The sequence below is a fragment of the Trichechus manatus genome, unplaced genomic scaffold (genome assembly GCF_000243295.1).
Source record: "Trichechus manatus latirostris isolate Lorelei unplaced genomic scaffold, TriManLat1.0 scaffold00117, whole genome shotgun sequence".
Lineage (NCBI taxonomy): Eukaryota > Metazoa > Chordata > Mammalia > Sirenia > Trichechidae > Trichechus > Trichechus manatus.
Window position 1 is genome coordinate 3,816,040 of NW_004444053.1, and position 17,626 is coordinate 3,833,665.

At 36.1% G+C, this 17,626-nt stretch overlaps 1 protein-coding gene across 4 annotated transcripts in view; it reads right to left on the minus strand.

The window, feature by feature from the left end:
* Positions 1-17,626, minus strand: part of KIFAP3 (kinesin associated protein 3) — a 249,379-nt gene that overhangs the window by 19,764 nt on the left and 211,989 nt on the right. Inside the window, exon 20 of one of the 4 annotated variants that reach the window (XM_023738449.1) lies at positions 10,274-10,705. The exons of 2 other annotated variants lie outside the window; for them this stretch is intronic. In XM_023738449.1, the coding sequence (XP_023594217.1) occupies positions 10,672-10,705 (34 nt within the window). In that variant the 3' untranslated portion in view covers positions 10,274-10,671. Of the gene's footprint in view, positions 1-10,273; positions 10,809-17,626 lie in introns of those variants that run through there. One more of the 4 variants, XM_023738448.1, reaches the window with a different exon arrangement.

Here is a 17,626-nt window from a genome sequence, read left to right on the forward strand (position 1 = left end):
CCTGTGGAGGCCGAAGAATCCCAAGATTGGCAGGCAATATGTCAGTCCATTGGTTCAAGTTCCAAAAACTGGAGGTCAGATGATGATGAGCTGAATGCAGGATCCAGAGTAAGCGAGTTTTGCCAGAAAATTCATATATATGTATATTGGATGCCAGTCCCACCCCCAAGGAAACTTCCCTTACAACTGATTGGCTGATCACATCAGATGACATCATGGAGGATGACTACATCATTACATAACTGCCAAACCACTGAGAATCATGGCCCAACCAAGTTGATACACAACCCTTAATCATCACATAATTCATAGAGATTTATGCCTAAACATAGGCATACTAATTGTTATTGCAATAAAATAATGCCATGGCCAATCATATCTTCCTTTCACCATAGTGAGATGGAACTGCTGGTATAAGTAAGGTATTCAGTCAAAACCCTTCTGATTCTGTCATGATTAATGTAAATGACAGAACACCATAAGGGATGAAAAATACTTGGAAAGCTTCTTTGCATGCCTTTTCATCTTATTTTCTATTCAGTGAGTTTATTTTGAAAGCAGTAAACCAAGAATAAGGTTTTTAGATAACTGATGCAAGTCATCACTTCCCACATTGCACACATTCCTGTATTCAGGTTTACTACTACATTCGTGGCTTCTCTTAGAAAAGGGCACAGGCCATTGAAATGTCTAGGGTGCAGTATCTTCATTCTGTGATGCTCACGCTATCTTTGGGTTTGTGCCAAACCTTACAACCTGGAACTTACAAGCAAAACTGGGCAAATATGAGGATAATTCTTCAGGGAGATGGAAATGAACTGTATATTTTTGAGATTATCTTATGATATGTGGGTTTTAGGCAGTAATCAAAACTAGCATACAGGTATATTTAGATTAGTTACATCAAGCATGCAGAACAAGCAGTGGTTACAAACTGATTAAATTTAAAATGACTATGGTGCCTGCTTGCTGATGTAAAATAGTAACTTCCTCCCCCACATTTTGGGGAAAAAAGGCAAGATGCCACCGTAATTGTAAATGTCTTGTTTTTTTCTATAGTGTATACAGATGACAAATTAAATTGCAACAGTTTGATATGTATAAAGGCCTTAACCCTCAGAAATCTTTTATTTAAGACTTTTAAGAATTCCTGTTTATTTATTACTTTAAAAGAGATCTCAGCATGAAGTTTGAATATCTACATAAATATAGCTTTATGGGGTATTTTAATCAATTTGAAAAAATATAATTTTTAAGTTACAGTTGCAATTTAAAAATTTACTTGCCTAACTATGTTCACAGAAGCTTCCTCCCATCCTTTCACATTTGAAGGGCTCTAAATTAGCCACTTGATACTGTCTACACAAATCTAGATTCCTTTTTAAGATTGCATTGCCTTTAATATCTGACAGGACAATGTGAAGGTGCTTTGTTTTTGGCTGTAAAAATCTGAAATGCAAAGAATTTCTGAAAACGTAGGAAGTATCAACTTTAGATATCATTTATTCTAAAACTAAACAAAAAATAGGCTTAAAAACTATATACATACACACAAATATACATATACATATATATGTTATGTTACTTGAGATAGAATATTGACTTATGTCCACAAAAAAGAAGATAAATCAGGAACTTATTAATTATGCTCCTATTTATAAGTCTATTCAAAAGACTAATTATTTAATATCTTTAACTTAATCAAAAGGCACAGGAAAGCATTTGTTGATTGTGTCTCTCTAGTCTGAAATGAGACCATAGAAATATGTAGCTTTTACTTAAACCAACATAGATGTACACAGCTTTTATGTATGCCAATAATTAACTTTAGTAATAGAAGTGTAAAGTTTAGAAAATTACTAATCATTTTCAAATACTAAAACAAAGAAGCATTTGAAAATATTTCTATTAACAGAGTGTCACACTTATCTTTCTGAAGTAGGTCTGAGTTCTATTCAAGAAGGCAGGGAGAAGTTTTGAGATTACAGAATGATTTGGACTACTATTGAAAGACAGAATTAAAAAAAAAAAAATGCCTTTGAGTCGATTCTGACTCATAGTGACCCTACAGGACAGACTAGAACTGCCCAATAGGGTTTCCAAGGAGCGGGTGGTGGATTTGAATTGCCGACCTTCTGGTTAGCAGCCAAGCTCTTAACCACTGTGCCACCAGGGCTCCGAAAGACAGAATATTGGCCTAAAATTGCTATGGGTAATATCTATAGGATTACAGCCCATAATTAATCCCCTTAACTTCAGAAATCTCTTCTACTTTCAAATAACCATCTATGGAGGTTTAGTACCTTTTTTTTTTTAACGAGAAAACCTGGTTTATTTCAACAAATCCTTTGTAATCTAAAAATCTTCCAATTAAAAATTATATTTATAAGACTTCATCAATAGCTAAAATGTCAGTGTTTGAAGTTCAAAGACTAAAATGTTCTGTCATTTGTTTATCTATCTGTCTGTTCAACCACCCATCGATGTAAAATGAAAGGTCAGTTTCTACTTAGTAAACCTTTTGCCCATGAGATGGAAGGCATAGGAAACCCACAATTACATTAAACTCCTTGGTACAACAGCTCTCTCCAAACCTCACCATCATTCAAATTACATTTTGTAGGAAACTGATGTGTTTCTAAAGAGGAAAAAAACAAAAACCAAACCTGCTGCCATGGAGTTGATTTGACTCATAGTGACCCCATAGGACAGTGTAAAACTACCCCATAGTGTTTCCAAGGAGTGGCTTGCTGGATTCAAACTGCTGACCTTTGGTTAGCAGCCGAGCTCTTAACCACTGTGCCACCAGGGCTCCTTCTAAAGACGGAATATCTTTATTACAAACCCACAACAAGCTACTATCTGAGCTAATCCTTCCAAACTGCTTATTGTTATAATGAAGTAACTGAACTCTGTTAAATTATCAGGCCATGAAAATACATTTCATTAAACAGTCTATATAATTCAGGCGGTTACATTTCTATAATAATGTGATTCTTTGTCAAATATTGCATTGCTTAGCTTAAAATGCCAGAAAATCGGAATCTATAAATCTATTTTTTTCTAAGATAATTCACCACATTAATTACTCTGTGCCTCTTCTGTAAGAAAAGACTAAAAGATCTATGCTTTTTTTTAACGAAAGGAAGTTAATGAATGACAGTACTCCAAATAGTATGTTCTTTAAAAAAAAAAGTGCACATAATTTAAGATAATGTGGCATTCTTTACTAAAGATAATTTTTTAATTCTGTTGCCTCTAAAATTAAGGACAATTCAGAAATCATTTTTGAGATGTTCATTCTACTGGAATTTTACACACACACACATATTTAATCAAGGTGCAGGAATAACATAAAAGTGGATAGGAACAGCGAGAAGACTACTGATGTCCAAATATTGACACTATATTAAAAGGAATACAGTATATTCATATTAAAAGGAATTAATACTAATTCCTTTTCTAAGCCTGATAATAAATACTATGACTCTTAAATATTTTCAAAAAAGAAAGTTGCAATAAATAGTAATAAACAGGATGCTTTAACTCATCTCAAAAATTATATTTTAACTCTGGAACATAAGCATCTCAAAGGGATTCTTTTTTTTCTTAAATAATATTTTATTGTCTTAGGTGAAAGTTTACACAGAAAATTAGGTTTCCCTTTAACAACTTTTATACAGATTGTTCCATGCCATTGGTTAAAATTTTCACAATGTTTCAGCATCCTCATTATTTCCATTCTGTTTGTTCTGTTTCCATTGATCTAGCTTCGCTTCCCCTCCTTGCCTTCTTACCTTTGCTTTTGGGTAAATATTGACTGTTTGGTCTCATACAATTAATTGTTTAAGGGAGCACTCCTCATTATTCCATTGAATGTTATGTACCACAATTTGTTTAGCCATCTGCTGATGGGCACTTAGGTTGTTTGCATCTTTTTGCTACTGTGAATAATGCTGCAATGAACCTAAGTGTGCATATGTCTATTCATGTCACTGCTCTTGTATCTCTAGGGTATATACCTAGGAGTGGGACTGCTGGATCATATGGTATTTCTATTTCTAGCTTTTTGAAGAAGTGCCACACAGTTTTCCATAGTGGTTGTACCATTTTACAATCCCAACAGCAATGTTATGAGTTCCAATCCCCCTACAACTTTGCCAGGATTTGCTGTTTTCTGTTTTCCTGATCATTGCCATTTTTGCAGGGGTGAGATGGTATCTCATTGTAGTTTTGATCTGCATCTCTCTAATGGCTAATCATCATGAGCATCTTTTCACGTATTTGTTGCCTGCCTGAATGACCTCTTTGGTGACGTGTCTCTTCATGTCCTTTGCCCATTTTTTGTTTGGATTTTCTTTTTGTTGTTGAAGTTTTCTACATATTATAGAGATAAGACCCTTATCAGATAATGTCATTGCCAAAGATTTCTTCCCGTCTGTAGGTTCTGTTTTTACTCTGTTGGTAGATTCTTTTGATGAGTGTAAGTACGTATTTAATTTTTAGGAGATCCTAGTTACATAATTTATCTTCTGTCGTTCACGCATTTTTAGTTTTGTTTGATAGGCTATTTATGCTGCAAATTAGGCCCCCTAGTTTTGACCCTAGGGTATTTTCCAGCAATTTTATAGTTTGAGCTTTAACATTTAGGTCTTTGATCCATTTTGAGTTAGTTTTTGTGTACGGTATGAGGTATGGATCCTGATTCATTTTTCTGCATATGGATATCCAATATGGCCAGCATCATTTGTAAGACTGTTTCTTCCCCCACTGAGTGGACTTTGACTCCTTGTTGAAGATCAGTTGCCTGTGGACGGTTGGATTTACTTCTGGGTTCTCAAGTCTATTCCAATGACATGTGTATGTCACTGAACCACTACCAGGCTGTTTTGATTACCGTGGCTGTACAGTAAGCTTTGAGATCGGGAAGTGTGAAGCCTCCTTACTGTGCTGTTCTTATTGCTTTAGCTATCCAGGGCCTCCTTCCTTTTCATATAAAGTTGGAGATTAGTTTTTCCATTTCATTAAAGCATGTTGTTGGGATTTGGAATGAGGTTGTATTATTTTGTATAGATTGCTTTCAGTAGTATTGATATTTTCACAATTTTAAATTTTCTAATTCATGGCATGGATATTTTTCCATTTATGTAGATCTCTTTTAGTTTCTTGCAGTAGAGTTTTATAGTTTCCTTTGGATAAGGCTTTTACATCCCTAGTTAGGTTTATTCCTAGGTATTTTATCTTTTTGGGGGCTACTGTAAATGGTATTGTTTTCTTGATTTCTTTCAGAGTCCTCTCTGTAGATGTAAAGAAGTCCAACTGATTTTTGTGTGTGGATCTTGTACCCTGCCACTTTGTCGAATCCTTCTATTAGTTCCAGTAACTTTCTTATGAGTCTCTGGGATTTCTTATGTATAGGATCATGTCATCTGCGAATAAAGATTGTTTTCTTCTTCCTTTCCAACTTGGATACCCTTTATTTCCCTTTCTTGCCTTATTGCTCTAGCTAGGACTTCCAGTACAATACTGAATAAGAGTGGTGATAAAAAGCCATCCTTGTCTTGTTCCCATTCTCAAGGGGAATGCCCTCAATCTTTCTCCACTGAGAATGATATTGGCTGTTGGTTTTGCATATATACCCTTAATTATGTTGAGGTATTTCGTATTTTGCTGAGTTGTTATCAGGAAAGGGTGTTGGATTTTATCAAATACTTTTTCTGTGTTGATTGAGATGATCAGGTGATTCTTGTTCTTTATTTTTAATGTGGTGAATTACATTGATAAATTGATTTTCTAATGTTGAACCATGTTTGCATCCCTGGTATGAACCCCACTGATCATGATGTATTATTTTTTTGATATGGTATTAAATTCTGTTGCTAGAATTTTGTTGAGAATTTTTATGTCTATATTCAAGAGGGATATTGGTCTGTAATTTTCTTTTATAGTGGTATCTTTCCCTGGTTTTGGTTATCAGATTTTGGTATGCTGGCTTCATAGAATGAATTAAGGAGTATTCCTTTCTTTTCCGTGTTCTGGAACAGTTTGAGGAGAATTGGTGTCAACTCTTATCTGAATGTTTGGTAGAATTCTCCAGTGAAGCTGTCTGGGCTGGGGCACTTTTTGGTTGGGATTTTTATGACCTCTTCAATTTCTTCTTTTGTTATGGGTCTATTCAAATTTTCTACCTCTATTTGCGTTAGTTTAGGTAGGTAGTGTGTTTCTAAAATGTGTCCATTTCTTTTAGGTTTTCAAATCTGTTGGAGTACAAATTTTCATAACATTCTGTTATGGTCCTTTTTATCTCATTTGGTTCCATTGTAGTGTCTCATTTCGTTTTTTGGTTATCTGCATCTTCTCATTTTTCCTTTGTCAGTTTGGCCAGTGGTGTCAATTTTATTGATCCTCTCAAAAAACCAACTTCAATTCTTGTTGATTCTGTTTATTGTTTTTCTGTTTTCTATTTCATTTATTTCTGCTCTGATCTTTATTATTTCCTTTCTTCTGGTGACTGGGCTTGTTTTGTTGCTCCTTTTCTATTTGTTGAAGTTTTAAGATTAAGCTATTGATTTTGGTCCTTTCTTCTTTTTTGATGTGTGCATTTATTGCTATAAATTCTCTGCTGAGCACTGCTTTTTCTGTTGCTTTAGTATGTTGTGTTTTCATTCTCATTTGATTCTAGGAATTTTTTAATTTCATTTAAAAATTTTTATATTACTCAATAGTTTTTAAATAAGTTGTTATTCAGTTTTCATGTACTTAATTTTTTCCCTTGTTCTTTCTGCTATTGCTTTCTAGTTTTATAGTGTTATGATCAGAGGTGCTTTGTATTATTTCAATGGTTTTGAAATTATTGAGGCTTGTTTTGTGGCCTAGAATATGGTCTATTCTGGAGAATGAGCCATGTATGTTGGAGAAGAATGTGTACTGTGCTGCTGTTGGGTGGTGTGTTCTGTGTATGTTTGAGAGGTCAAGTTGGTTGATTGTGTTATTTAGGTCTTCTGTATCTTTGCTGAGTTTCTTTCCAGTTGTTCTGTCCATCATCGAAAGTAGTGTATTAAAATTGTAGAACTGTCCATTTCTCTTTTCAATTCTGTTACAGTTTTATATATTTTGGAGTGCTATGATTGGATACATAAGTTATGTCCTCTTGGTGGACTGACCTTTTAATCATTATATAATGTTCATCCTTGTCTCTTATAGTGGATTTTGACTTAAAGTCTATTTTATCAGTATTATTGCCACTCCTGCTCTCTTTGGTTACCATCTGCTTGATAAACTTTTTTCTGTCCTTTGATTTTTAATCAATTTATGTCTTTGTCTCTAAGTTGTGTTTCTTGTAGGCAACATACTGATGGGTATGTTTTTTTATCCATTTGGTTACTCTTCGTCTCTTGCCTGGTGCATTTAACCCATTTACATTCAGTGTGATTATTGATAGGTATGAATTTACTGCTGCCATTTTGTTGTTTTTTGGTGCGGTGTTATTGGTTTCCTTGTTCTGCTTAATTTTCTGTGCTGAGTTATTTTTGTTTATGGATTTTTTTCCCTTCGATGTTGTTGATTTTCTGTTTGCTGAGTCTTTTATATTTTCTTCTTGTTTATTTTGGTAAGTGAATCTACTCATTTTCTTTGTGGTTACTCTGAAATTTAGTATTATCTTCCTAAGTTTAAAACCGTCTGTTATATCTTGATTATCGCCTTGACTTCCTCTCCATATAGAAGTTCTATAACTACACCATTGCCCCCTCCCCTTTTTGAAGTTGTCACTGTTTACGTATTGACATCTCTGGTTCCTTGTTTTCAATTTTTCAGCTTTAATTTACTTTTGAGAATTCTTTATCTGGGTTGGTATCTGGCTGATGGTGCTGTGTGTCTTCATCTCAGGTTACTGTCCGATGTTGTTGGTTCTCTGTCCACATGACTCCCTTTAATATTTTTTGTAAGGTAGGTCTGGTTTTTACAGATTCTCTTAATTTCTGTTTATCCGGAAATGTTCTAGTTTTGCCATTGTATTTGAAAGAAAATTTTGCTGCATATATGATTCTTGGTTGGCAATTCTTTTCTTTCAGTGTTTTATATATGCCATTCCATTGCCTTCTTTCCGGCAGGGTTTCTGCCAAGAAATTAGTGTTTAGTCTTATTGATGCCCCTCTGTAGGAGATAATTTGTTTTTCATGAGCTGCTCTCAGAAGTCTTTGTTTTTGGTTTGGAAAGTTTGATTATTATATGTCCTGGTGACTTTATTTTGGGGACTATCTTGTATAGGGTTCATTGATCTTGGATGGAAACCTCGTCTTTCATGATATTAGGGAAGTTTTCTGCCAATAAAGCTTCAAAAATTCTCTCTGTAATTTTTTTTCTCCTTCTCTTCTGGAATTCCAATTGCATGTAAACTATTCTTCTTGGTAATGTCCCACATGACTCTTAGGCTGTCTTCATTCTTTTTTCTGATTGTTCTGCAAAAAAATTAGTATCAAGGTATTTGTCCTCTATTTCACTATTTTTTTCCTCTACTTATTCAATTCTACTTCTATGTTCTTCCATTGAATTATCTGATATTTTGTTACTCTTTTGTATTTCTAGTTCCTGTTTTTGTATGGTTTCTAATTGTCAAATATATTTTATCATTGTAGTATTATTTTATTGAAGTCTTCTAGGATTTTGTCTGTGTTCTTCTTAATCTCTCTGTGGATCCTATATATATATATATATCTTTTGAATTCCTTATCAGGTAGTTCTATTATCATTTCTTAGGAAGGTTTTCTGCCCTTTTATTTTGCTCACTTGTTTCAGCCATCTTATCCCGATATGATTTGTTACTGTCTGCTGTCTCCAAGGCATTAAGTTGTTATTTACTTATATATTTATTTATTGTATGCACGTTTCTTTTGTGGTGATCTTTTGGTTTTGTTTTGATGTATCAGAGCTTTGTTTCTTCCTTCTCTTTAAAATGTCTTTCTTCCTTTTAATTGTTGTTTTGTGGTTCTGCTCTGTGTGTGACTTTGGTGGTGTCTGTTGGCTGGGCGTGATTTTCTCTCACTAGTGGGTATGGTGGGTTACACCCACATGCGAGTCCTCTGTGGTTAGGCTCATACGTCTTCCCTTACCGGATTGAGTGGAGGTGGGCAAGCAGGTTCTTTCTCAGATATTGGGTGACAAGTGTTGGGTGATCAGGGTCCCTCTGCAGCGCTTGTGGAACCGTGGAGTCCTTTGGGGTTGGTGCTAGCAGTTAGTGTGCTCTCTGGAAGTCAGGGCAGGGCGTCTTCATATGCACTGTGAGGGAACACTACCCAAACGGATGGCGTAGGTGGGCTGTGTGTGCACGAACTGGCGTTTCAGTAGATGGTGGGTATCAAGCAGTTTCAGTGCAAGTGCAGACGGCTAGAAGGAACTGTCTGGGTATGGGACGTATGACATTGCAGCTGGGGGGACACTGGATGAGGGTACTAGGATCTCCTGCTCGTCGTTTGGCAGAGGTGCAGATGGTGCCTGTCAGGATGTGACTGGCATTGCTGGTGAGGTGATGTGTCTGTCTGGCTGGTCACAGGGGCATGGGTGCAGGGAGCATTTTTGCTGGTCACTGGGTTGGGCACTGTGTGTGTGCAACACTGGCTGCTGGGTGGTCAGGGTGAGAGTGCACGGGTCACTCGGTGGTGGCATTGGAATTTGCACAGCCATCCTGGGCGGGCAGGGTGGTGGGTGCTGGGGAGCGGGGGGTCTTGCACATCCAGTTGCCAGTCTGGCGGCGGGAGTGTATGCCACCGATTGCCAGGCAGGCAAGTTGGCCTGGTGGTGGCTGGAGCGGCACAAGCCTCTGGTTGCAGGTCTGACAGTGCCAGAGCACATGCCGCGAATCACCAGGTGGTCAGGGTGGTGTGGGCATGGAGAGGCGGGTAAGCACAAGTCTCTGGTAGCAGGTCTGATAGTGTGGGAATGTGTGCCACAGATCACCAGGCAGGTGGGGAGGCATGGGTATGGGTGGGGGCAGGCATGAGTCTCTGGTTGCAGACTTGATGGTGCAGAAGTGCACACCATGGATTTCCGGGTGAGGGGAAAGGGCTCACTGCTGTTCACTGGGAGGGTTAGGAGGGAGGAGAGAAGCATGTTCTCCCAGTCTGGTGTGGGCAGTGGGGCACTTCTCACAGAGTCCAGCCGGAAATCAGGACCAGGCCCTGACCAAATACAAGGAGGGGGTACTTTCCAGAGTTTGGTCAGGTGGAGGATCTCCAACTGCCACTGCAAGGATCCTCCACTCCACTGGTGCCACCCAACCAATGATCAGGGACTGCTGCTGGTGAGCAGTTCTGTCCCTATTTTCTGGCTCCCTCCCTGTTCTATGATGCCTGGATTCACAGGGCTTTCACCTGCCTTCCTGCACTTTCCCTCCTTAGATTCAGTTCATGTTCTGCTCACCTTGTTTTGTTCCAGGTTTGTTTACACAGTATGTCTGTCTCCTATTGAGGATTCTGTGAAGTTGCCTTTTTATGCTCCTCACTTGGGAATGCTGCTTGCTTTGTCTCAAAATGGCCATGTTGTGCCAGGCCAGCTGGCAGGGTGTCTACAGTCTGTTAAGTCTCCTTGTCTGCTGTTTTCATTCAGTTTCTCCTTCTGTTCGGTGATCTAATTCTTCATCCTTCTGTTTGCTGTTCTGTGTTCCCAGACTGTCTTCTATATCTGTTTCACTTGGTTTCTCGGTTCTTTGCTGTAGGGTGATAGCATGGGGTGTGTGACTAAGTCACCATCTTGGACTGTCTCCCAGGGATTGTTTCTTAATGATATCTGTATCCCCAGGTCCTCTCCAAGTGCTTGTCAATTAAAAAGATAACTGAATAAATGAAGTTTTAAGTACTAAAGGACAACATTAAATATATATCTTTACCTTGATTATATCTTTATTTTATACTCTGTAGACCTTAATCTCCTCTATCATCGCAGAAACTTTTAAGTAAAAGTGAAGTATATCTTTTGGAAAATAATAACAACAACAAAACACCTCAGCAGTATCTATGCTATACTTCTGGTTTATTGATTACCAAGGGGTCATTAGTTAAGCTCTGACGACAGGAAAAGAAATACGATCAAGAAAACTCTTTAAGTATGGGATAGAATTTGGGGTACTAGTACAGAACTTATGCTATTTGGCCATGTGAATTTTCATAATATTCTTATTGTAGCGCCACCCCCTAAGTAAGTTCAAAGAGGTCTAAAAGTATTACTTTCAATATTCTGAAAACAAATTCTCCCTGATGTTTAAGTATGGAGCCATTCCTAGAGGCACAACAAAACTGAAAAAAATATTTACAGCAAGTCAACAATATGATTGTTTATAACTTAAACTCTCTTCTAAACATATACTCTACTCAGTTTATTCCATGAAAAAATCTCTATTCCAAATACATTGTAACTCCAGGAAAAGAATGCTTTGGCAATACTAAACAGTCACTTAGATACTGCTATTAGTAATAAGACATTTAATACTAATCAAATTATTTATTCCTTTGTTATGGTGAACCTATGATATTTTTTCAGTCTAGATGACATTAGATGTTCTATTAGTGTGATTTTTCACACTAACTTGTAATACTGGAATATTGTAAGAGTTATTCTGGAAATAAATAAAAATTTTTCTGTGATAGAGACTGCTTACATTCAGTATAAATGAATACTTCCCAGTATATTCAATTAGATGTGTGGTAGTATAATACATGTATACTAAGAATTTCTTAACTGGATCTTAACTACGAAGCTAAGCACCTTCATTTATATAAAATATACCAATTGAAAACACAGTTTTTATCTTACCTAGATTATTAAACATTTTTCACATAGCATAGGTTCTTACCAACAATTTTATAATATAAGCTTGTTAAGAACTTCAAAGTAAATACAATTACAGTCTATACAGCTGTAAAGTAACTGTAGAACACTGTATTTTAATGTATTTAATCTTGGTTTCACAGAGCTCCATAAGACTGATTTCCTTCTCTCTATATATGTATACACATGCACACATATACACACATATACACATTCATATATATAAAAGTCTTGATTATGTATTTAATAAATGATATGCATTGTACATTTCAAAGGGTGATAATGAAATAGTAAAGACTAAATATAAAATTAAGAAAAACTAAAAACAAAGCATAGGGAATGCATTAAGATATTTCTGTGTTTGAATACTGGCTATGACTTTTATAATCCACTTATTAAACCAAATATCTATTTAGAACCTACCCTGCGGCAGGCACTATGGATACAACTTTGAATAAGATAGTCAAAATCCTTGCCCTCCTACAGACTATATTTTTGTGGAAGGAGGCAAATAAGTGAACCAAAAAAATAAATGAATAAGTTTCTGTAATAAGACAGTAACTGAAGGATGGAGAAGAAGTTTCTTTGATAGTATTTGCAGGAAAAGACTCTGAGGAAGTAATATTTGAGCTGAGATTTTAAAAATAAGAGGCCAGTTATTCAGAGTCAGGGGAAGAACATTGAAGTTAAGTACAAAGGAATTGAAGTAAAAAAGAACTTAGTGCATATCTGAGGAAGAGAAAGAAGCCCAGAGTGGGTGGAATTAGTAAGTAATTGGGAAATTTGTAGGAGATGAGGCTGGATAAATGTATGAGAGTGAGATAATGAAGGATTTTATAGGCTATGGTAAGGAATCTATATTTTATTATACGAGCATGGGAAGGCATTGAAGGCAGGTGGGAGACATGACTCGAGTTACACTTTAAAAAGCTCGTGATGGCTGTGAAAAAAAAAGATTGCAAGGGAAGGTAAAAGTAGAAGCAGGGAAATTAATTAGGAGGATTCTGAAGTGATTTAGGTGATAGATTATGGTGGCTTGGACTAGGGGACTAGCAGTGAAAATGGAAATATCTACATTTGAGATACAGAATTATCTCAAATTCAGATTTGGAAATGAAAATGACAAGACCTGCAGATGCTTTGCACTGGGGAGAGAGAGGATGTGATGACAAAAAGGAGGACTCACAAAAACCTCCAAAATTTTATGGCTTAAACAAATGGATGGATGGTGGTGACCTTTACTGAGATAGAAGATTAGAGGAGGAACCTGTTTGTGTATGGGAAATCAAAAGTTCAGTTTGATAATTTTATTAAACATTCAACTGTATATGTCAAATAGAGGGAGGAATAAGGATGGTGCTCAGAGGAGAGGTCTTAGGTAAAAATGTAAGCTTACAGATAGTATTTAAAGTCATTGGATCTGGATGAAATTCTCTAGGCAGTGGGTATAGAGAAGAGGGCCCTCAAAACAGGGTGTGGAGAGAAAACAGGGCCGAGGTACTGAAATAACCAACATTTAAAAGCGCAGGGGAGGAATAGCTAGCAAAGAAGACTGACAAGGAATGGAGAAGGACTTGGGGGAAAATCAGAAAAGTGGGTGCCTTCAGAACTGAGACAAGGGAGTTTCAAAAAGCAGAGTCTGGACAACTGTGTCAAATACTGCTGAAAGTTAAAAATGAGAGGTTCATTAGATTTGGCAAAATGGAAATTGGTGATTTTGACAAGACTGGAGAAGTTGAAGGTTGAATGGGAGTCTTTTGGGAAGTTTTGCATGAAGGGAAGTGAGAAATGGGGCAGTAGTTGGAATGTGAAGTGGGGTGAAAGTTTAACTTTGGAGATTCCAGATTATGTTTATATGCTAACAGGAATTATTCAGTAGAAGGGAAAAGAGTGATGACAAGAAGGAGGTCTCTGAGAAAGCAAGAAGAAATGGGGTCCAGAGCACAAACGGACCAAATGGATTTTGTCTGAGAAAAGGACACTTCTTCCATTTTAACAGAAGGTTATATAAGTAAAGGTGGATAAAAATAAGAGTAGTTTATAGACTGGGTGGTGGGAAGAAAACCTGCTTTATTACCTTGGGCAAGCTTCAGTTTTCTCAATAATAATGCCTCCTGCCATGCTCTGTTGTGAAGATTAAATTAGATAAGGTTTGTAAAGAATAGCAATTAGCATACCTCCTGGCACTCAGTAAATATTTCAAAAAACTCCATCTATTATTAATCAACATATCTCAGATTGTATACTGATTTGAAACCATTTTAGGGAATAATGTTTCAAATGATACAATTAGAATCCAGGTTAATTCTGTATGGCGTTGAATCCTGCGTTGCTTCTACTCCTATCTAGTAATTTCATTTAAAACTGAACTGCAGCCTGGCTACCACTATGGACAGTTGTGATCAAGGACACAACAGAAGGTCTCAGATAGGAGAAAAACGCAGAACAAAATTCAAATTCCTAAAAATGGCCAGACCTAGCGGGGCCGATAGAGAAGGACTAGAGGAACCCCCGAGACTATTGCCCTAAGATACTGTTTAAACTTGGAACTGAAGCTATTTCTGGAGGTCACCTTTCAACAAAATAACAGATTGGCTTATAGCACCTGTGAGTAATGTGCTCCCCAAAACAATCAACTATATGAGACCAAACGGTCAACATTTACTCAAAAGTAAAGAAGAGAAGGAAAGGAGGGAAACGGAAGCTAGATCAATGGAAATGGAACAAACAGAATGGAAATAATGAGAATGCTGACACACTGTGGAAACTGTAACCAATGTCACAGAACAATTCGTATGAAAATTGTTAAGGGAGGGAGGAACTGGACTGTTCATGCTCTAGAAACATAAACTTTCAAGCAGTTTCATTTTTTTTTTTTTTTTTAAAGAATAAGGACAAAAACTGAAAACCAAAACAAAATGTCTTTTATGCATAAGTTTTCTGTGGACTTTCAAGTCCAGAATTTTGGATGGATTATGAATTAATGGTCTGATGCAGATTTAAACATACAGAAAAACAAAGGAAGTACAGAACAGGCCCTCAGATACTCATCTAAAATACTGTTTTTTATTTTCATATGCAAACTATGGTGTGATAGTTTAATTAGACACAGAAAGGTTTATTTGAAAACAAAATAATTCTATGAATATAAGCTATAATTTTAAAATTCAACTTTTGTACATTATACAATTACCTTTTGAAAGGGCCTAGGGTTGGCATGTACGTCTCTCTGTCTTTTGAAAATTTCAAACCACTCCTCTTTCTTACCCTCCTTTCTTATTGGAGTAACTAATAACATGATAAACAGAGAAAAGATTGAAGTTGTCAAGGATTTCATTTTACTTGGATCCACAATCAACACCCATGGAAGCAGCAGTCAAGAAATCAAACGATGCAGTGCACTGGGCAAATCTGCTGCAAAGGAACTCTATTTAAAGTGTTGAGAAACAAAGATGTCACCCTGAAGACTAAGGTGTGCCTGACCCAAGCCATGGTGTTTTCAATTGCCTCATATACATGTGAAAGCTGGACAATGAATAAGGAAGACCAAAAAAGAATTGATGCCTTTGAATTACCTTGACGGCAAATAATATTGAATATATCATGGACTGCCAGAAGAACGAACAAATCTGTCCTGGAAGAAGTATAGCCAGAATGCTCCTTAGAAGCAAGGATGGTGAGACTTTTCCTCACATACTTTGGACATATTATCAGGAGGGATCAGTCCCTGGAGAAAGACATCATGCTTGGTAAAGTAGAAGGTCAGTGAAAAAGAGGAAGACCCTCAATGAGATGGGTTGACACAGTGGCTGCAACCATGGGCTCAAGCATAATAACAATTGTGAGGATAGCGCAGGACCGGGCAGTGTTTCATTCTGTTGTACTTAGCGTTGCTATGAGTTGGAACCAACTAGATGGCACCTAACAACAACTGGCACTTTCCTAAAAGTGGATCCTCTATTTTCTCATTCCTTGTTTTTTTTTTGTCCTCAATTTAGAAACATTCTTTGGAGTTGACCATACATTTTAGCTACTGTTTTTATGACTGTTATGTAACTCAATGAATGGTATTACACATTGTTGACTTATTTCAACATTTTGATTCTTATGAGAATGGAAATTATTCTGTGAAATCAAATGGCCATAACACTAACTGTGACTTCAATGGTGAGAAAATAGGAGCTGATTTCTCTTATATATTTTATTAATATTATATACATATATATGGAAATGATATAAAACATGTAATACTAATAAAAATATACATTTATCAATGGATAGCATCTAAAATGGCCTTCTGAGGGTGAATTTCTTGACAGAGATAAGAAGCTGTTAAGTTCCAGCTGCCAATCACAAAGTAAGACATTGTAAAAGATAAAAGGTATAAGTAAATCAAAAAACAAGAAACAACATATACCAACTGAATAATTAATGCTTCAACTGCAAGGTTTCACTTTAGGAAAAAAGAAGATAAATGAGTGAGATTTTACTGTACTTCACTATGAAGATGCATATATACTAATAATATATAAAATTCAGCTTGTTTAATATGATTTTGAAATTCCATTGATTTATTCAACAGATATTTATAGTATTTCCATTATGTGTAAAGACCCATTTGATAAAAATAATGGTTAAGTGGATGTTTATACTAATGCTACTTTTATTTTTAGATTAGCATTTATAATGTTGAGATCAGTTTCTGAAATCCGTGAAATTCCTTAAATACTATGGTATATTCTATGTAATCAAAAGTGAAAAATAATGTTCTGACTTATTTAATGAACTCATTAAGTGCAAATTTATTTTGAAACTGAACATACAATGTAACCCAAGAAAATAAACCAGTTTATTTTATTTGAGCAGAAAGAAAGACTTGGTCTAGATTCAATTTAAATCTTCATAGTAGTATATACACGCATGTGTATACTTTCCCTTCCCCTGCCAAACACATACACACATCTTCTCCTCTCAGTTTATTAACATTCTAAATCTTTATTCCAGGTTTGACCTTGCAGTCACTTGACTTGATAAAACAGGCCACTTAAAAAGGAAGAAAGCTCAATAAAATGAATTACAAAGACAAGAAGATTAAACTGATTGTACTGTTTTCATATATTGTAGTTGAAATTCTGCAAATATGCAGTTGGCTGTGGTTTGGCATTTAACAGCATGTGATCAGTGAGGAGGAGGAAATTTTATTCTCATTAACTGTTGCAGATTTACTGCAGTGAAAAAGGGCTATGTAACTTGAGATGTGACAGTACAGAGAGATCAAAGCCATCGACTGGAAACTAAATAAACCCTCTGGCTACTTCCTGCGAGGAAAATTCACTTTGGCAATGTAAAACAGAGACCAGTTAAAAACTACTCTCAGTTTTATGAGCTGTCATAGTAGCTCAAGCGGTTTGGATCGACTGAGTTTAGAACATTATATTTCCTTGTTTTTTTGTCTTAGATACTTCTTTAAGCAGTTTTATAGACTTTCGTTTCTTTTTTTAAAACTCAACAACAAAAAAACTCTTCTTTTGGTTGAAACTGAGAATGTAACCACTAAACTCTTTAAAGCAGGCAGGTCTTCATTTTCACATTCCTTTCTCATTTACTACAGTTTAATATTTTGCTCTTAGATTTATTTGGCAATATATATTTACTTTAATAATTCATCTGCATTCTGTATAATTTCTATTCAAAATAAGTGTAAATCAGTTTACAGAGCCCATACGGCTCATATCTCAGGAGTGAGCTATTTGTAATAGCACATCTGGAAGGACTATGGGCAATACAGAGAATACAGGAATTAATT